Genomic DNA, 20,303 nt, shown 5'->3' with positions numbered 1-20,303 from the left:
GTTGGCTGTCCCTAACAGGCCTATCAAAGCTTCTGGGGAACCCCTGGGCTGTACTTGGTAGACGGTGCCTTGAACCATTGCATTCTCAGATAATTTTCCACGGTCCCTAAAGAAGGCGGAGTCAAGGGAATTGTTTTAGACGGATAGGCGTTGCTACCAATCGGCAGTGAGCAAAGGTGCACGTTCGGTGACGCCTTCTGGTTCCGGTTCCGGTTCCGGCAGGCGCGGGCGCACAACTCCGAGAGTTAGAGCGTTGCGAGATGCCTCTGCACAAGTACCCTGTGTACCTGTGGCAGAAGCTGCGGCTGCGGCAAGGCATCTACGCGCGTTTGCCCGCCCACTTCTTGCGCTCGCTGGAAGAAGAACGAACGCCGAGCCCGGTACACTACAAACCTCACGGGGCCAAATACAAGATCAACCCCAAGAACGGGCAGCGCGAGCGCGTTGAGGACGTACCCATTCCAATTTACTACCCTCCAGAGTCCCAGCAGGGGCTCTGGGGTGGAGAGGGCCTGATTTTGGGCTACAGATATGCCAACAACGACAAGGTGGGTGCGGGCCATCTCGGCGGTTCTGCATGCTCTATTGGGCAGGCTCTGCTCTGGGCGCTGCGGACCGACTGCGTGGTTGACACAAGCGTTCGGTTTACGAAGTATGCTAACAAGTGGAGCGGCGAGGATCTGGAAAACTCCAATGGCAAAGTCTAGTGGGGTCCTGAAGTGGGGTGGTCCTGGTCAGGTAGCCATCAAAAGTAAGAATGAAGTGGGGCTGTGATGGAGCAGGGTGATAGAGTGCTTTCCTAGCTTGTTTAAGATCTTGGGTTCAAATCCATAGCGCCACAGAGAAAAGAAAGGAAGGATAGATTTGAGGCTTGTGCTGAAGAGGAGGGAGAGGTGAAATCTGGTTGTCACCTGCCAGTTTCTATAAGCCTTTGCCTAATTCTTGTGACAGGACCTTTGCTCCTCCCACATAAAACTGATAAAGGCTGAGATGACGCTTGGATTCAGGCAGCTTCCAAGGTGCAGAGCCTGGAATCGATCATTCTGGTGGAACGCTGCTCCCAGCCAAGCGTTGTGGGAGGAGAGTGTTTCAGGCCTTCCAGGATGCCGCTTGCTTGCCTGTGGCTGCTGGGTTTCAGCTGTGCCAGCATCTGGAACATGCTGGCAACATGAGGGCTAGCCTGAGAGAAGCAGACACCTCTGTGGGCATCCAGGTCCAGCGTCCGTGGAGCCTCTGAGGAAGGAAGAGGGCAAGCCTCACATAGCCCAGCTCTCAGGAAGATGCTTTGGGGGCCACTTGATCTGTAGGGACATACCCCAGCAGTCAACAGGTCTCTCTTGCACACTCAGCTCTCGGCGAGAGTGAAGAAGGTGTGGAAGCCTCAGCTGTTTACTCGGGAGCTTTACAGTGAAATCCTGGACAAGAAGTTCACTGTGACTGTGACCATGAGGACCCTGGATCTCATTGATGAGGCCTACGGGTTTGACTTCTATATTCTCAAGGCAAGCAGGGGTTAGTGCACTACAGGGTGCACTTGTCAATCAAGGGAGGTGCAAAGCAGCTCTTCATGGGGCGGGGGGGGGGGGGGGGCAGTACGTAACACCCAGGGTAGCCATTACAAGCCTTAGCAAAACACAGTGGGACTGAGTCCTCTTTGGTCCAGCCCCAGTGGAAGCTTTTTGCCTTCAGGAGGGTCACTTGTGAACAGTCGTAGCCACTGGTTACCCTTCCCTGGGGATTGCCTTGGGCTTGACCCACATAGACTTGTATGCTGGTGCTGATCCCAATGCCTGGTCTGCTCTGGTCTCGAATAGGGGTACCAGTTGAAGAGGAACCTACAGGGTCAGCTGAGGGGGTGGGTGGGACCCTGCTGTGGCACCCGGCCCTATGTGAATCTTCTGCCAGACCCCAAAGGAAGACCTGTGTTCCAAGTTTGGCATGGACCTGAAGCGAGGGATGCTTCTGAGGCTTGCTCGCCAGGACCCCCAGCTGCATCCTGATGACCCTGAGCGGAGAGCAGCCATCTATGACAAGTACAAGGTGAGAGTTTTCCCCATCCCGCTTGCTGCTGGAGGCTTCTGGCCTGGCCCTGTACCTCACCGAGGCTTTCTGCTGCTTGCTCAGAGTTTTGTCATCCCGGAGGCCGAGGCTGAGTGGGTTGGCCTGACGCTGGAGGAGGCTGTGGAGAAACAGAGACTTCTGGAGGAAAAGGTGAGCACCCGTGAACCGGCCACTGAGGTTGAGTAACGGGGGGCTGCTTTGGAGAGAGACGAGCATTTGGGGACTGCCACACCTAAATACCGCTATACATTTGGTTCCTGCCACTTTGAAGAAGCATGGCATTTTTCCTCTCTTGAGGTCCTTCCCTCTTCCCCTGAATGCTTAGGGACCTTTGGCACTAGGTGTTTACTTGGCCACCCAGCATCCCCTAGGATCTTTCTTTTGTGTCTGTGTCCCAGAATAGTCTAGAGCCTGGAGTGGCCGCCAGTATAGGGAAGCCAGAGGAAGGCGTGTGACTCTTGGTGTCCAAGAGAAAACAATCCTGTTCTGGTGGGTAGGTTCTGCCCTCCGGGATGCCAAGCAGTCTTTTTTTGTTTTGTTTTTCCCAAGACTGGGTTTCTCTGTGCAGCCCTGGCTGTCCTGGAACGTAGTCTTATGTGAGTCTGCCCACCCCTGGCTCTTCCAAACCCCGTTTTCTCTCCATGTTTAGCTAGAAACAGCTGGCTACCACCCTCCCTAGAGCTCCATCTCTGGGCTACATTGAGCCTTACCATGACCTCTCCCCTTCAGGACCCTGTACCCCTGTTCAAGGTCTACGTAGAGGAGCTGGTCCAGCGGCTTCAGGAGCAGGCTCTGTCCAGCCCAGCAGTGGTGCAGAAGAGATCTGGTGACCGCGCCTGACCACCGGGCTCAGCCTCCCCTGTGGGCTTTTAGCACTGTGGACACGGTTGGGGTGGGCACAGGGACACCTGTGGGCAGTGGGCCAACCCTGCTTTGCGTGTGCTGACCACACAGCTCCTGTCGTAGACTTTTCAGAGAACCTTTCTGTGCCAGGACTCTTGGAGGTCTGGAGCAGAGCAGATGCCTGTCCAAGCTGGTCAAGTACTTACAGCATTGTAGTTCTTGGGCTGGAATAAGGAAAGTCCGAGGCAGTCTGAGCCACAGTAAAGTGTACTGGTTTGCCTGGGAGTCTGCAATCCTTCTGCGTGTTCTTGGCCTGGTCATTCCCCTGTCACAGAAACCCAGGTGAACGATTTGCACTGTCCAGCTGTAGCCGCCGGCCCTGCTGAGCTGTGGAGACTGATGTCCCCTTTGTTGCTTAACTTCCTTAGAGAAGAGGTCCCTCATGGTTGAGGCATCAAGGGTACAGCAAGATGGAGCGTCTTCTCTGCCAGTGTACATTCCTGTTTGTTGTGGAATGTTCTCCAGGGCAGAGGAAGGGAGCCTGGGGCCTGGCTCAGGTCTATGTAGTGTGCCCTGCGGAGCTAAAGCAGAAAAGCTTCCTGGGTCTAGGGCTTCTGTCAGCATCTGCCCTGCGATGGGGCCACACGGACTTAAAGGCCATGACTTCAGCACCCCCATCCCTAACTGCTCCCCTCTGCCTTGTGGTTAGGGCTGTGGCTTGAGGTAGGAAGGAAGGCCTTGGGACCTCTTTTGCCCCGAGAGCTAGTGTCTCCGAGGCATCAGCACTGAAACCGATTCCTCTCTCTGGAGAGGACAGACGCTCTCTAGAGTGTCTCCCTCGCTGTGTGTGGAGGAAGATGAGGTGGTAGTGGGAGCCGAGTTCCCAGAGCCCCACACCTGGCTGCTGTAAAAGGGAGCATTAGCTACCTGCTTGACTGGGAACTGGCCTGGCCACAGAGTGTAGGACAGTGGGGTCCTCAGAGGGGGAGCCATAGGAGTGCGCATGCTTGGTTGTGTTTATGATGGCCAATCCCAAGCTGCACGGAGCCATTCTGCCGGCGTGGCAGGGCTCACCCAGATCCCTGAGGATGGGGGCTTGCCTCGGGTGTTCCTCAGGCCTCTCTGTCTGGTCTGGCCTCTCTGCCCTGAAGGACGTGCGCTGCTCCCGCATTGTGTATAGTTCTTAGGTTCACAATTTTAAATGACTTCTATTCAGTGTGCATGTGTGCTTGCACGTGCCGTGGCATCCGTGTAGAGGTCAGGGGACAACTTGATGAGCTGATTCTTTTCCTCTTACCACGCGGGGTCCAGGGATCAAAGTCAGGACAGTAAGCTTACTGGCAAGTGTCTTTACTGGCTCAGCCATCTCGATGACTGTAATTTAAAAAAATTTTTACCAGCCGGGCCAGTGGTGGCGCATGCTTTTAATCCCAGCATTCGGGAGGCAGAGGCAGGTGGATCTCTGTGAGTTCAAGGCCAGCCTGGTCTACAGAGCTAGTTCCAGGACAGCCAGGGCTACACAGAGAAACCCTGTCTCAAAAAAAAAAAAAAAAAAATTTTTTTTTTTTAACCTAAAGCAAACAATACTCAGTCATCTATTGCCTTGGTGGACCCACAAGGCTTTGCCTAGTAGTTTAAATCATAGGGTTCCCACATTACTGGCTTTAAATTCGAGTCTTAAATTTAAACCAATCTCTTCCAGGTAGATCTCGGACCTTATTGGGTTGTGTAATAGTTATCCTGACTGTCTGGCTTGGTTCAGCTAGCTACCTGTTTGATTATCTATGTCCTTTCTCACTGCCAAGGCGTGGGTCAAGCAGGACCTGTGCAGAGGTTGTTGTTGTTGTTGTTGTTGCTTATTCTTTTGGAGATGAGGTCCCACTACATAGCCTCGGCTGGCCTTAAACTCCAGATCCTCATGTCCTGTCTCTCCCAAGGTCTGGAATTATAAATGTACACCCTTAGGCTTGGCTAGGTCCTGTAGGATTTCTTGTGTCAGTTTCTTGGGGCCTCAAGAGACCTTGGCTACCTTGAGGGACACAGAACAGGCCAGGTTGTGGACCAGGGATTGAGGGTTACTGAGAAATTGCTTAGGGTGGCCATTGGTGTGGCTGCCAGTGACAGGTGCTGAGTATAGCCTGAGCAAGTCACTGCTAGTCACTACTGCTGAAATCTGAGGTGGTTTCATTTTCCAATAGAAGGTCAGGCAGAACTGAGGTATACTCTGGTGTGGCCCTGGCCTCGGTTCACAGAATAGCCCCGTTCTAGTAGAATGTGGTATTTGGTTCTTTGTTCCATCTTTACAAATACAATTTGTTTTTTGGTTTTGGTTTTGGTTTTGGTTTTTTGTTTTTGTTTTGAGACAGGGTCTCACTTTAGCCCAGGAAGGCTTTGAACTTGAGGCAAGCTTAATGCCTCACCCTCTTGAGTTTTGGGATTATAGATGTTAGATGTGAGCCACACCCAACTTCAGAAACATTTTGAGTCAGGAAACTGTGATGTTCCATAGTAAATGATTAGCTTATCTCCTCCCCCAGTAAAATGACTCAGGTCAGAGGTAGATCCCAAACAGACCATCCATACACTGTGCTGTCCTCTGGGTGTGGTGACAGAAGGGGGTCCCAGCTTACAGAGTGGGGGTGGGGTAACACTGAGTGTCTCTGCTCACGCATGCATGCACATACACACTGAGGCAAGCCTGTGTTAATAATCCACACCACACATGGAATAGGAACTGAGGTGCAAGCTGTGGGCACCTGTCTGGGACATCACTCTCTGCCTGTTTCCTTGCCTGCCGTGAGTCCTAAGCCTCCGTCCACTTCAGCTGCCTTAGCCAGCCTCCCTAGTTCTTTCTGGGCCCCATGAACCAACCTGTGCATCTGCTGTGTGTCTCAGAGCCTGCACTGGGGGTGTGTACTAAGATAAACCTGCAGAAGGCAGAAAGAACTCCCCGTTTTATGACATCGGTCTGAGGTCAGCCTTAATGTCAGAAGGACTGTCACTGGCTGCGGTGACAAGGGTGGCAGGCTGTGTCGTTGCTGCTGTGATTCCTCATGGCTGCTCTTCCTGCACATTGGGGCTGGGCAGTGGAGACCTGAGAAGCTGTGACTTCATCATTCCATTTAGAAGTGAGACCAAGGCCCGAACGGGTCTCTGCCACTCACAGGGGAGATGACATGAGATGGCTTGTAGGCCCAGCCCAGAGCTCTACCTGACTTGTCTGAGAGTCTCACCTATATGCTGAATCCTAAATATAGAGGTATTTAGGGAGGTAGGGTGGGTAGGCAGGCCCTGAGGGGTTGTGCAGGCACCTTTGACCCTGTTCTGAGCTCAGGGAGCCACTAGAGGTCAGCTCTCAGCTCACCCCTCCCTGCGCCTGGCAGTCTACCTGCCCTGGTCTGTGCTAACTCCGTGGGGTCCTGGCAGTTTGAACCCTTCCTGCTAACAGAGGTTACCCAGGTCTTCTGTCCATTCTGAGCCATCCTAAGCTGGATCCCTGGGCTGGAAGAGCTCAGCCAGCCGGAGGAGCTCCACATCCCCCCCCCCCCCAGCTCACCGGCTACAGCTCACTCCAACCTCTCTAAGTTCACACTGCGCTCTAGAATGGCCCAGGCTGCCATTCCCACCCATACCCTGCCCATGGATGAGACTTGTCCACTGGTGGTCTCCAACATGGTAAGGTGACCCTTCAAGTTGAGGTGCCGTCCTGTGTCAGCAGCTCGGGAGGCACTAGGCCTGGCTAGTGTGAAGCAGTTGAGCCATACTGGGGGCTGGTCACTAAGTCACCATTTCAAGCTCGGATCCCTGAGACCAGCCTGCTTATTCTCACCTGCTTATTTGCATGTAAGGACCCCTGGAGCATGTTTCAGGTTCTCTTGGCTCTGTGGTCCCTCTCGTCTTGGCAAGGCACTCTTCATTGGCCACTTAGGTTCCTGGGACATGCCAGGCTCTGGCCTTCTCTAAGGACGTAGAGAATCATACCTGTTCCTGGAAGCCCTGAGGGTGCTTATCGAGACATTATGTCCAGCAGGTGTGGTCTGGTCTGGTCTTAGGAAGGGAGATGCTGTCTGGAACTCTCAGGCCTTTGCAGGGTTCTTGACCAGCAGTGCTGTTCCCAGGGGCGTTTGAACAGACTGGGCTGTTTCTGAATGTCACAGAACTGGGATGTTGGTGGCTTCAAGGTCGCTCAAAAGCCTGTAACCAGGAGGGGCAGTTCATGGAGGGATGACACATCATACTCTTGCTGAGACTCCCTGTTCTTGGTGTATCCTGGAATGTCTTGCTGGGGACTAATGTTAGTTGGCTCTGGAGGTACAGTGTTTTCCAGAAGGCGCTGTACCCAGAGAAGGGTTCCAGAGTTTTGCCAGGTTGGGGACCCAAGGTTCACAGAGAGCAGGGCCATGCTCAGGGCCATGGGAGGTTCCTGGCATCAGGGACATTACAGTGAGAATGTAGAGTGCTTTGTGAGCAGAGACAATGTTGACGAACTTCCATCCGAGGTAGGCTGAAAGCTTGGCTCTTCTGGCTTGGGGTTGGGTGGGGTTTCTCCCTGTACTTTCCCCCACTGCCCACCATTCCCCCTACTCACTGTTTTTCACCAGTGTAGGCCTGGCCTTCAGCCCCTGGGGCAAGCCTGACCTGAAGTCCTTTTTTCAGCAGGGGCTCCAAAGATCATTATTTCTACCTTAGCCAGGAAACCAAGTAGGACATGTTACATCTCAGGAAAGGCCACGAGGTGGACAGAGACCCCCTCACATGGGACATGTATGAAACATACAACAAAAATGTCTAATAGCTAGTGTGGGGCCGGTTACTGTGTAGCCACTGCCAATGCCCCTCTGAAGGGACACTGGCATGGGGCCACGGGCAGCACTGCCTGCGCCCTCCGCAGATAGGAGTGGCTTGGGGGGTGGCGGTGTCTAAAGGGGCTGGTTGCCATGGCTACCATAGGGTTCTGAGGCCCGTCATCTGGTCCCTGCCTCAGCCAATAGGCGGCAGGAGCCTGAGCTGCAGCCTAGAGTCACGCTTCTGCCTCCCAGCCACACAGTGGCCAAGAGCAGGGACCCGCTTCCTGGAGTGGCTGAAAGTGCTCGGACGGACAGCCAAGCCCATCATGGCGGACAGCGGGACAGTGGGGCGCGATCAGGCACTTGGAGCCAGGCAGGTGAGGTAAGCCAGGCGGGTGGCCAGATGGGTGGAAGAATGGGTGGCCAGGTGGATGTAGGTGGTCCTTGTAGCCCATTGTTCTTGTGGTTGTGGCCGTGCCCTCAGCCCACCCCACCCTCAGCACACACACACTCTGCCCACCGAACCTTCACTTTGGATCCTCACCCCACATGGTCTGTAGAAGGGTCAAGGGAGGAGACAAAAGAAAGACTATGAGCAGAATGGAGCCACACCACACCACCACGGGCACGAAAACCGCCTTGGTTGGTCTCTCATGTCAGATTCTACACAGAGGCGGCTTCAAAGACCCCCTGACTAGCCCAGGCCCTTGGTGTCCTGACCACCGTGCCTGGGCTCGGCGACAAGCCGCCTCAAGTCGGCACGGTTTAAGGAGCTTTTTTTTTTTTTTTTTTCAATAAGGGGGGAAAAAAGAAGCAACAGAGAAAAAAAAAAATGTCCACCTATAACAGGGGGAGCAGCCAGCCCAGATAGATCAGAAGCGCCAAATCCCATTACTCGGGACTTCAGAGCACAGCCCTGCACAGGCAGCTGCGATTAAGAGCTTGTCAATGGAGTCCCCTTCGGAGATCAAAGGGGCATGCCTGTGAGTGTGTGTGTGTGTGTGTGTGTGTGTGTGTGTGTGTACATGTGTGTGCATGTGTGTGTAGGAGCACATGCTGTGGGGTGACAGGAGGGGCCGTGTGCCACAGCACAGAAGAGCCTGGTGTATCACCTGCCTCCGGTGGCCACCCTCCATGTTGCTTCTGTCCTTGCTGCTATGTGTGACATGCGTGGATGCATTGGGGGCCAGGCTGGGCACAGGAGAGGGCTGGTCCCCAATACATCCTCTGGAAGGCAGTCCTGGCTAGACCCAGTTCCCATTTCTGGGCCGCCTCCACCCTTTACTTGCATGCTGTCCCTTCCCCAGAGTCCACCCCGAGGAGCCTGTAGGAGCTGGGGAGGCATACTGGGCCATGGGCAACGCTGGGTGTGAGGATGGGCTGTGTCTGGGTATATAACTACTGCAGCCAGGTCCTGCTGTCCATAGGCCATGAGCTCTCAGCTGGCCTGGTAAATGCATCCTGGGGGTTGAAAGCTGCTGTCGATGTGATTGGTAGGTTGTTAGGTAAACTCTGAGAAGCAAATCTTTTAATCCACTGTGGCTAATCCAGTGCACTTTTGTTTGCCAAGACAGATTCTGCAGCAACAAAGGGCTGGAGGGACCCCAGCATACATAATCACATACTTAGAACTTGGCCGCGGCTGCCCACGGGGTTCCTAGGCAGCAGAGAGAGACATCTCAGGACAGCGGTGGAGAGGGTGGGGAGTTGGAGGAGGGGCCTACGTGGGTTGAAGGTGTGGGCCAGTAGCCTCCCTAGGTGACACCTTTTCACCTGTCAGGATGTCAGCCCCTGGCCACCGGCTGGATGGGTGGCTGTCAGTCACTGGAACTGTGCAAGTTTGAGGGGACAAACTTGAGCTGAGTCAGACAGAAGAAAACCCAGTACCCAATGCAGGGTGCAAGAGTGCCTGGGACACAGAGAGGCTTGGGAAGATGTAATGGGAGGCTCAGAGGGATGACACGTGACACCGGGGAGGGAACAGAAGGAGGAAGGTGACGGGGCAGCCGGAGGGCAGGTGTGCCCAGGATAGGAAGAGGAAGTGGCCTGAGGCTGTGTGAGGAAGTATGAATGAACACCCCCAGAGTATCTTCAGGGCCTGGCACACTCACGAGGGAGAACATTGCCTCGTCTGGGAAAATGATGCTGAGGTTAGGGAGCACCAGGCTCCTTCCTCTTTCTAAGATGTATACTAGGTCATAGCCGTGGACTTTGTCCAGCTGCCCAGTTTTGTCCATGCAGACTGGTGCATGGAGCACTGAGGGGTCCTCACTTTGTCAAGGACATTCTACTCAGACACAGCAGGTAATCAAGTCTCCAGAGTGACTGGTGTCATTCCCTCTTGTTCCTGAAGTTCCCTGGTTGGGGGAGGTGTCGGGCTTGGTGGCAGGCTGCCTTCCCCTCCTGGGTCCTAGGGCTGGGATATCAAGAAGAGCTAACTCGGACTTCCCACCGTCCATGCCTGACTGCTGACCCTACTCGACTTGCCTGTTACCTTGGTGTCTACATTCCCCCGTCCCCCAGATGCCCCCAGACAAGTCCTAAGGGCCAGAGCCCTTCAGAACAGCAGTGTGATGACTGACACTCCTTAAGACAGTAGGGAGTCAGATCCCAATAGGATGTGGATAGTATCCTGGGAGGGGTTTACTTGTTGGGGTCCACTTGTGTGAAGAGCTGGCCCAGCACCACCTTCATGCCTGTTTACACTACTTTCCTGCCTTCCTGGTTCTTGACTCCTGGAAGCTGCCAGGGAAATGGTGTGCTGGGCCAGGTCTGCTGGATGGAGGACATGGCTGTGGGTACCTTTGGAGTCTTAACCCAGAGGAGGGCACAAGCAGTGACCACATTGTCCATCTCTGAAGAGACCATGCTAGCAAGGCAGAGTAATTCATTCTCTACTCCTCTGGGGATGGGTGCTCCTTACCTGGGAGGGGAGGGCAGATATTCAGCTGAAACAGCATTCTGAGCAGGAGCCATCAGAACCTTCCATTGCAGTGCTGGCTGGCATTTAACCCATTATTTAGTGTGTCAACAGTGGTTAACACTGAAGCCACGTCGAACCATATCATTTAGGACATTTGTGCTCCTGTTGGGCAAAATGCAAACAACAAGAGTAAGGCTACATGCTAGCTCAGAACTCTCATCACCCGGACTGATGCAAGAGGAGGAAGGACTCGGGGCCAGGAAAATGGCTCAGCAGGTAAAGGAGCTTGCTGCTGACACTGATGGCCAGAGTTCAATTCCCAGGACCCACATGTGGAAGAAGAAAACCCAAAGTTGCACTTTGACTTCTACCTATGGGCCCTGTCCATCTTATGCATACACACCATAAACAAACAAACAAACAAACATGTCAAGGGTCATGCCAGTACTAAGGTACAGAGTTAAGGCCTCCTGAGGCCCTGGATCAGAATGAGCACAGGAACACACAACTAATGCTGCCCATGAGCAGTTGCATCCTCCAGGGGCTCACTGGGCAATTATGTTGTTCCTATGGCTTATTATACATTGATGTCAACGGGAAGCTGGCAGCCACTGCAGAGTTGAGGCTTCCATGTGATTGTAATGGTAATGTTACTGTAGCACATCCATGAAGAATAAAGAATGAAGTAAAACTCATGCTGGGCAACTGGCACCTTCACTCCTGTGTTTCTAGCACTTGGAAAGCTTGGCCAGGAGGATCACAGGTTCAAGGCCAGCCTGAGCTATACAGTGAGACTCCGTTCTGGACGGGATATGGGAGGAACCCTTTGATAATTCTGCTTCCTACCAGGGACCTGTTTGATTCCTCTTTGATAGGCTCTTATTCCTCCTGCCTTCATAGACACGTTATGTGACACAAAAATTAGCATCTGTATTTGTGGCATTGTGGCTTTGGTCCTCATGGCTGTGTCTCAAACTCCTTGTCCTCCATTAGGCAGAGAGGCCCTGGCCACCCCACCTCTACCCTCAGGCTCCCAACCCCAATCTTAGAAATGGTGGGAAAAGATGTGTGGGATGCGGCAGAGGCCGGGACTGGGCTTATGGCAGGAAAGCCGCTGGCCAACAGAGGGAGGGAACTGGGCCACCCAAGTTCTGAGTATTCTGAGCCAATTTGGGTATAGATGCCTTGTTCCGACCTGGAAATAAACCATTTAAGACCACAAGTCTTCACTCTCTCTACTGAGAACTCAGGTGCCACCCACCACTACCTGCCATACCTTTGCACTGGGTGGCGGGAGGGGGGACAGCTAGCCAGAAACTAGCTGAGCCTGAAACTCCCCTCTTCCCCCAGAACTGGGGGTGGTCCCTTCTTGCCCTCTTCCTGAGCTGGGGCATGGACAGTGGCCGTTCATTTCTGTAGCTGGCCTTGTGCTGTGGATTTTCCTAGGTGTCCCACTGGGCCAGACCCTCTGCAACACACACATGCCGGGGTGCCGGATGACTTGATCGCTTTTCATGAATGAACTTCCTCAGTCACAGGAACAAATAAAGGCTTCAAAAAACACTTATGTTAAAGTATTTTTATGTCTACACTGAAGAAAATGATTTCTGTTTATGAGTTTGTTTATTTTAAACCCTTTTTGGTTCCTGGGAAGAAGCCCAAGCAAATGCCATGGAAGTCAAGCTGCTAGTGGCGATTCTGGGTGAAGCAAAGTGCGGCACTGCTATTGTATTTTAAGGCCCCCGTGTAGAGGAGGGTACCTGTCTCTCAGAAGCAAGGTTCCCAGGTGCTGTCCTTTCCCCTCACTGCAGGAATTCCCTCAAGATCTCTATAATTTAGCCCTTGGTGGAGTTCCCTCCTCTGGTCTGCCCTCCCCGGGTTCCACCCCCTATTTGGAATTCTTCCCCCATGGCCACCCCACAGCCCACCTTAGCAGGCTGTTGCATTTCCTCCAGGCTTCCTGATTCCCTTCCTGTCCCTGCAGGGCAGGGGCCCCGAGGAGCTGGAGGCCCGAGGGTCCTATTCTGGTCCCAGGGCTTGGGGATACCCACCACCGTGGGCTAGCAGGAGGATGGACGTGGACTTGATCCCGAGAGCCTGGCCTGGCCGCAGCAGCAGCTCTACAGAATCAAGGCAAGCGTTGGGGCCCCGGTTTGGGAGTGGGGAGGCACTCCAATGGCAAGGCTATCTATGCTCAATCAGTGCCCATAATTGTTTCTTCTAATGATGTGAGGCTGAATGGTCTGGGACGGGCTGCAAGGGAGTTTCCAGTGTCCGGGGGCCTTGGGCCCTGGGACTGTTTTAATTGAGTATGTGTGAACATGAAACCTGCTGCTGGGATTTGAATGGGGCTATGTTAGCTTAGCAGTACCACATTGTCTATACCCCAGCTCCCTGCCGTGAGGTTCGGTGATGGGTCTAGGATGGGAAATGGTAGGCTAGGTCGCCCTAGTAGCTATAGTTTAAGTGGCCCCTTCTCTACACATAGCAACACTGAGCATATCAGCACTGTGCTGAGTCCTCCCAGAGGCAGGTGGCAGGGTTAGGGTCGCCTCAGGCAGCTGGTCAGGAAGATGGTCTGTGGGTTCAGAAGTCCTAGGCAAATACAACTGCTTTTGCCTGGGATAAAGGATAAAGGGCCAGGCAATGAGGGTGAACAATGTCCAGGAGAAAGCATGGTAGTGGCATTAGTAACTGGGCAACTGCAGCTGCAGGCAGGATAGGGTGGTATGGGGTGACAACAGATGGAGAGGTTCTGAAAGAATGTGGGTACTAGGAGTCCTTGGGCCAGGCTGAGCCCTGAGTGGGTGTGCGCTGAGCCTAGGTTGCAACCACTTGTCGGCAATGGACTGCCTAAGAGATGTGGGGGGCTATGCTGGAGCCCTGATCTACATGGTAGATGACATTCGCGAGGGCAGTAATTCCTTTGTGTTCGCATCATTCTCTTTGGGGAGTGGCTGACAGAAGGTTGAGTCGTGAACAATGCCTTTCAATGTGCTGGGCATCTCCGTGCCTGATGCTGTTGTCTTTGTGTCCTGAAGCCTGTGTTGAGGCAACATGGATTTGGCCTGTTGGGCTTGCAGACTCAGGTCCGTAACCTCAGCGAGAGAAGTCTTGGAGACAGCATGTCTGTGTGTTTGTGTGTGTGGAGGGCATCCGGATACCCAGAAACCTTCAGGACGGCGCCTGCGACCAGGCCTGTCAGTTCAGGCTTGGGCACTCTGTCCTCGGTGCACTGGTCCAGGGCTCAGTGATGGCAGTAGTTGTTGAGCGCGCCTGGGACCAAGTTTCCCAAGCCACCTTTCGGGACAAGCTGTAGTCACCGCCCCATTGGGCGTCCTCCCAGACTAAGTCCCAGCAGCGCTCCTAGCCCACACCCCGCCTCTACCACAGCAAGACACTGCCTGGCTCCTGTTTCCGACTCCGACTACGGCTGCAGCTCCTCCTCCCAATCAAGATCCCGCCCCTTACTCGTCTTGTCCTCTGCTTCCCGCCCCGTGTTAGAAGCCCCGCCCCACACCGCGGCCCCGCCCACACACCGAGACCCCGCCCACATACCCTCTCCGCCCCACACCGCGGCCCCGCCCCCGCACTTCCGGGCGGCGCCGGCGGGGGCGCTCGGGCCTGGGCTTCAGCGCTCTGGGCTCGGGCTCCCGTCTCAGGGAAGCGCTTGCGGCCGTTGCGGCCGCCGCCGCAGGAGCCCGCTGGGGTCGGGCTGGAGCCTCTTTCCAGAGCGGGCTGGTGAGAGTGAGCAGCCAGGGCTGGCGGCGCTCTGCGGCCTGCCTCGCGCCTTCTCCGGGCCACGGGTTGCTGAGCCGCCGCCGCCGCCGCCGCGATGGGGGTCCCCCAGGGCCGCGCCCCCGCCGTGGCCCGCCCGCCGAGCCGCCGCTGAGCGCATGGGCCTCGCCGGGCCAGGAGCCAGGCCCCGGGCCGCGCCTCCACAGCCGCCGCGCGCTGGTGAGTAGTGGGAGCCGGCGGGCGCGCTCCTGTGGCGCGGAGGCCTGCTGCCCGGGGCTGCGGGAGTAGGCCGCGCTAGGCCGGCGGACCCGGACCCGGAAGAGAGGGGCGCGCGGGTTGCGGGCGGGAGGCGTGTCGGAACGCGGCCCGCGATGTGCGAGGTTGTGCACTGCGCGGGGAGACCAGAGCTCCAAGGGGAAGCTGAGCAGGAGAGATGCAGGCTCCGCAGTATGTGCAGAGGCGTGGGGGCTGCGAGGTATGCTAGGCATATGGGGTGAAGGGCTTTAGAGGCCGGTCTGCCAGGGAAGGGGTGGTGGTAGGGCATGGGGAAGGTAAAGGCCTATGTGAACAGGACGAGGGAGTAAGGAAGTCCAAGGATTCTAAGAATGATCCTCAGTTGGATGTGTGTCTGCTGAGTGTGGTGTGCTTGCAGTTGTTCATGGGTCTGGGGCACAGTTAGGATGTGGGTGAGTTGGTGCTGAGGAGGTGCTGGTGCCAGACTGTGTGTGTCCTCCGAGCGAGATGTATGTGTGTGTGTGTGTGTGTGTGTGTGTGTGTGTGTGTGTCCGTCCTCCCTTTGCGTCATCCCCCAACCGCTGCGAAAAAGTAAAGGAAAGTAGGGATGAGTAAGAGCAAGGAGGGCACTCTGTGACTATGCTGTGGTTTGGCTTGCCAGATACTCGGTTGTCCAGGTGTCCATTTCTTGTCCGGTTGATGCCTTACTTACCCACCTCCCAAACCAAACCAAAACAATCCCCCAAAACCAAAACCCAGAGCTGCACACTTTTAGTTGGCCATGAAGACAATAGAGAGAAAAGAAATTCACCAGCCTTGGGTTTTTCTCAACTCATCTGCAGGGTGATTCTAAGGGTTCTCATTACGTGTGCGCTCCTCCCTTTACTCTCACATGTTCCCTTTACTCACAGACTGTTGGAGAACATGGAGTCTAACTTCACCTGAGAGAGCAGTACTAGCTGGTTTCAGTTTTAGTACTTCACTTCAGCGATGAAAAAGTGTATGAAGCACAGGGATTTTGTTTGATTTTTCAGCAGGTGTTGGCTTGTCCTACATCTTTCAGAGAAACAAAGTGGGTTATATTGGCTGTTAAGACTTTATGTGATGGGGGACTGTAATGGATATGAAATGATAGTCCTGACCTTTCAAGAATTTAATCAATGGATAGTTGGTAAAATGCTAGTCATGTTATTGCTTCCACATTCAATCTAAATCATAAGTTTGGAAGTTATGCTTGAGTATAATAAATACATACACACATACCCAGGGCTGTTTGTTTTGACAGTGTCAAAGGGAATTTTAAATATGATATCAGACTTACATATTACCTTAATGGAGTCACTTTATAGGTGGTGGTTATAGATTTGAGGCCAGATTTGGTGCTATGGGCATTGGACTCTTACTGAATTTTCATAGCCACTTTATGTATGGTATTTCTGTGTGTGCCTTAAATGCTAGGTGTCTTCTGTGGGAGCCCAGGGATTATTGGAAATTGGACTGTTTCAGTGTTAGTTGTGGGAATATTCATGTACTTCCAGGGACAGGTGGCCAGGGATGCAGCCCTTTTTCCTGTGGTGATATCCTAGATAAGAGCATGGTAGACATGATGGCCTGGTGTGCTGCTTCAGACATCCAGGGTCCTTACTTCATGGAGACAGAGCTCCCAGAAAGTGACTGAGGTTAAAGAGAGGTATGGGGAAGTCTATGAGCAGCAGGAGACCACAGTCACAGAGGCTGTGACCTTAAGAAACAGGCTGGTCCTGCTGAGGCTGAGATTATAACCTACCTAAGAAGTCATTAGTTGCAGAAATGTCATAATTGTGACCCACCTTTTATTTGTACATGCCTCTTCCTTCTAACCATTAGTAATCTAGCCATCAGCATTGTGAGCAGGTAGTGTGTATTGTGTGAGAATGAGCATGGGATGGATTTCATGGAAGCCAGAGAAGCACTGTAGAGTGGTGACCAGGGAGAGCCACTCCCTTATTTTTGGTTGTAGATGTACATTGTGCTGTTTTTGTTTTGTGACAGGGTTCCTTGTAGCCCAGACTGGTCTGCAACTCTTACGTAGCCAAGAATAACTTTGAATTCCTGATCTCCTGCCTCTCCCTTGGGTCAAAGATGTGCACTACCACTCTCAGTTTTATGCAGTATTGGGGATCTGGGGATGGAACCCAGGCCTTAATCTTGCTAAGGCAACACTACCATCTGAGCTGCATCTCCAGCCCATGACCTTGAATTCTTGATCAAGGTCTTGAACTCTTCCTCACCTTCAAGTGCTGGGATTACGGATCTGTGCCAGTACACTGGCTTTATTTATTTATTGAGACAGGTTCTCATTTTGTAACCTAGGCTAGCTTTGACACCAGATGATCCTTCTGCCTCAGCTTCCTGAGAGCTGGGATTACAGGCATGAACCACCATGCCTGGCTTTTGTTTTAAGGATTTATTTTGTGCCCTGTGGCTTGTTCAGTGTTCTAGACATCCGACTCTGTCATATTCCTCTCTCCAGCTCTCTGTGGGTCCATTTGGGACAAGGCAGGCTGTGTTGCTATCTCCTTTAAATAGGTTGAGAGGCATTGCTAGAGCTCAGGGACTCTGTAAGTTCCCATGGGATATAACAGAAAGGTCCAAAGATCATAGCAGAGGTTCCTATCCAAATATGAACTGGTTTGGTTCCTTTTGCGCATCCTACACAGCAACAAAAACTGTAGTTCCCTAATCTCTAAGAGTGTAGGTGGTATGGTTTTTATCTGGTAGAACTAAACCATATTTCCTGTAAGCCTCTTTAGCTAAAAAGCTAAAGTAGTTGTAATTCACTTTTTTCTGTACCTTTTCTGCCTAAGTTCCTAGTCACCATTTGCTATCAGTAAGGGAATCTCCTTCTAAGAGAGAAATTAGCAGCCAAGCACAACTTTCTGGATCTCTGAGGTTGTCTGTGTTGATGATGCACAGATGCCTCTGCATGTGGACTGTGTCTTTCCATCACTGGTCCATGGTATGGAAGGTGTCCCATCAGTTGATCTCTTAGCTGTTGAGAGCTGGAAGGACATCTTGCTATGTGGTTGCTCATGTTAAGAGGCATGTCAAGTATGAGAAGTGATAGAGCAGACAGGTAATACAGAGACTGTTATACTTGAATATGCCCATCCACCTGAGGATCTGTAGTGTGCCTCTTTGTTTCTGAATCTCACAAGGGCAAGTTGAGATAATTGTCTTCATGTGTGAGAGACTGATGCTGGCAAATGGGAACAGAGACACCTTTCCTTCTTCCAGCTTTCCTGTCCATTGGACAGTCATTTCTTTAGTCAGGATGGGTGATCTTTAGGCCTGACCACTGAAGACATCCCTTGAAGGAGAGATGCCCTCCATGATCCAGGCTTTCACTTAGTGTGAGAGGCATTCTTTTTTTTTTTTTTTTTTTTTTTTTTTTTTTTTTTTTTGGTTTTTCGAGACAGGGTTTCTCTGTGTAGCTTTGCGCCTTTCCTGGAGCTCACTTGGTAGCCCAGGCCGGCCTCGAACTCACAGAGATCCGCCTGGCTCTGCCTCCCGAGTGCTGGGATTAAAGGCGTGCGCCACCAACGCCCGGCTGTGAGAGGCATTCTTGTAAAAATTTCCAGAAATTGTCTTAATGATAGAGCAAAACTTCTGGCCAAAATATGTCTCTGCTGGAAGTCTGCACTTAGTCTCTGCTCCAAGTGGGAGTGGGAGGGCATCACTGCACATCTCAAGAGAACCTCTGGTGTTTCCATGGACCACCTTTCCTAATCCTTGTCCTCTTAATGGTTTCAACAGGACAGATTGATTCCCTTGGGAGCTCTAAGTACTGAGGTATTAGGGTGCAGCGCTCATTGTTCACTGACGCAGAGTCCCAAAATGAATGTCCAGGAGCAGGGTTTCCCCTTGGACCTCGGAACAAGTTTCACCGAAGATGCCCCCCGGCCCCCAGTGCCTGGAGAAGAGGGAGAACTGGTATCTACTGATTCAAGGCCTGTCAACCACAATTACTGCTCTGGGAAAAGTGCCAGCACTAAAAGTGAGACCTCGACAGCTACCCCAAGACGTTCAGATCTGGATCTGGGATATGAGCCCGAGGGCAGTGCCTCCCCCACCCCACCATACTTGAGGTGGGCTGAGTCACTGCATTCCTTACTGGATGACCAAGATGGGATCAGCCTGTTCAGGACCTTCCTGAAGCAGGAGGGCTGTGCTGACCTGCTGGACTTCTGGTTTGCCTGCAGTGGCTTCAGGAAGCTTGAGCCCTGTGACTCAAATGAGGAGAAGAGGTTGAAGCTGGCAAGAGCCATCTACCGAAAGTACATCCTGGATAGCAATGGTATTGTGTCCAGACAAACTAAGCCAGCCACTAAGAGCTTCATAAAGGACTGTGTCATGAAGCAGCAGATCGATCCTGCCATGTTTGACCAGGCACAGACAGAAATCCAGTCCACCATGGAAGAGAATACCTACCCTTCCTTCCTTAAGTCTGACATTTATTTGGAATACACAAGGACAGGCTCAGAGAGTCCGAAGGTTTGCAGTGACCAGAGCTCAGGGTCTGGGACAGGGAAGGGCATGTCTGGATATCTGCCCACTTTGAATGAAGATGAAGAATGGAAATGTGACCAAGATGCAGATGAGGATGATGGCCGAGACTCGGTCCCCCCCAGCAGGCTCACCCAGAAGCTGCTATTGGAGACTGCTGCCCCGAGGGCCCCCTCAAGTAGACGGTACAGCGAAGGCAGAGAGCTCAGGTGAGTTCGGCACAAGGTGTCCATTTTCTATACACACCTCGGAGACCTGGCAAAGGAACAAGGGAAAGGTGGTAACAGGTGACCTTGTTTTCAACCCCAACTGAAATTTCTGCTGCTGCTGTTTTTGAATTACGGTTCTATTTCCTACTTAGATGCCTTCATACCTGTCATTAGAAACCTTTTTATATTTGTAGAATTGAAAATGCATTGAACAAGACTTGCTAGGTGTAATCCCACCTACTTGAGAAGCTGAAGCAGGAGGATCAAAAATTGTATGTCAGTCTGGGCAACTTGTAAAGACTCAAAATGAAAAGGTGTGGAGGCTTATCAGAGTTCCTGCATAGCATGCCGGAAACCCTCCTTTAGTTCTCTCCTTAGTAACACATGTACTACTAAGCATAGGGCTTGGTGAATTATTAGGAGCATGGAGATTCTTAGAAGTCATACTGTTCAAACTTTACCCTTGAGCTCAAAATTCATGTCTTGTTGCATAGAAGGACCTGATCGAAGACAGGGACCCTAACCCTTAATAGTGGAAGGGAAATACATTCAAATGCATAGAAAATTCTAATTGCTTTATTTTTAACTTTGAACTTATTTATTTTATTTTATGTGTATGAGTGTTATATCTTTGTATGTATACCATATGTGTGCCTGGTGCCCACAGAAGTCAGAAGAGGGCTTCAGATCCCTTGAGACTGGCATTAACAGACACTTGCAAGCCAGGATGTGGGTACTGGGATTCAAACCCAGGCCCTCTAGGAGAGCAACAAGTGCTCTTAACTGCTAACCCATCTCTCCAAATCCCACTCTCCCACACCTTGCTATTTTAATCAATTTTGGATTCTTCCTGAAGGATGACATCATAGTGGGGAAGTTTCTGTGTAGTCAGTTGTTGGAGGGCTCAGAAACTTGTGATGTCTGCTTAGAATTCCAGAATTGGACATTTTCCTTTGTGGTGTG

The 20,303-nt window shown here is 52.5% G+C and overlaps 2 protein-coding genes across 14 annotated transcripts in view; both read left to right on the top strand.

Moving 5' to 3' along the window:
- Nucleotides 1-202: 202 nt before the first annotated feature.
- On the top strand, nt 203-3,189 carry Mrpl28 (mitochondrial ribosomal protein L28). Its single transcript, XM_006978837.4, has 5 exons — nt 203-548; nt 1,350-1,502; nt 1,906-2,040; nt 2,125-2,211; nt 2,791-3,189. The coding sequence occupies exons 1-5, from the start codon at nt 261-263 to the stop codon at nt 2,899-2,901; spliced, it is 774 nt and encodes a 257-aa protein (XP_006978899.2). The 5' UTR covers nt 203-260; the 3' UTR covers nt 2,902-3,189.
- A 2,678-nt stretch (nt 3,190-5,867) lies between these two features.
- Nucleotides 5,868-20,303, top strand: part of Axin1 (axin 1) — a 68,847-nt gene continuing 54,411 nt past the window's right edge. For 2 of the 13 annotated variants that reach the window (XM_076578093.1, XM_076578087.1), the window contains exons 1-2: nt 14,439-14,571; nt 18,382-19,340. In XM_076578093.1, coding sequence (XP_076434208.1) covers nt 18,463-19,340 — 878 coding nt within the window. In that variant the 5' untranslated portion in view covers nt 14,439-14,571; nt 18,382-18,462. Of the gene's footprint in view, nt 6,164-7,888; nt 8,074-12,598; nt 12,748-14,438; nt 14,572-14,693; nt 14,828-18,381; nt 19,341-20,303 lie in introns of those variants that run through there. The other 11 variants (XM_076578089.1, XM_076578088.1, XM_076578092.1 and 8 more) reach the window with 11 other exon arrangements.

Source organism: Peromyscus maniculatus, chromosome 8 (assembly GCF_049852395.1).
Source record: "Peromyscus maniculatus bairdii isolate BWxNUB_F1_BW_parent chromosome 8, HU_Pman_BW_mat_3.1, whole genome shotgun sequence".
NCBI lineage: Eukaryota > Metazoa > Chordata > Mammalia > Rodentia > Cricetidae > Peromyscus > Peromyscus maniculatus.
The sequence above is the reverse complement of the archived record's forward strand: the minus strand, read 5'-3'. Positions and strand labels throughout refer to the sequence as shown.

Excerpts from the sequence above, each read along its gene's own strand:
- Mrpl28 (XM_006978837.4), top strand. The coding sequence starts at position 261 with ATGCCTCTGCACAAGTACCCTGTGTACCTGTGGCAGAAGCTGCGGCTG. Across the intron at positions 1,503-1,905 it reads TTGACTTCTATATTCTCAAG|ACCCCAAAGGAAGACCTGTG; the intron begins GCAAGCAGGGGT and ends ATCTTCTGCCAG. Across the intron at positions 2,212-2,790 it reads AGAGACTTCTGGAGGAAAAG|GACCCTGTACCCCTGTTCAA; the intron begins GTGAGCACCCGT and ends TCTCCCCTTCAG.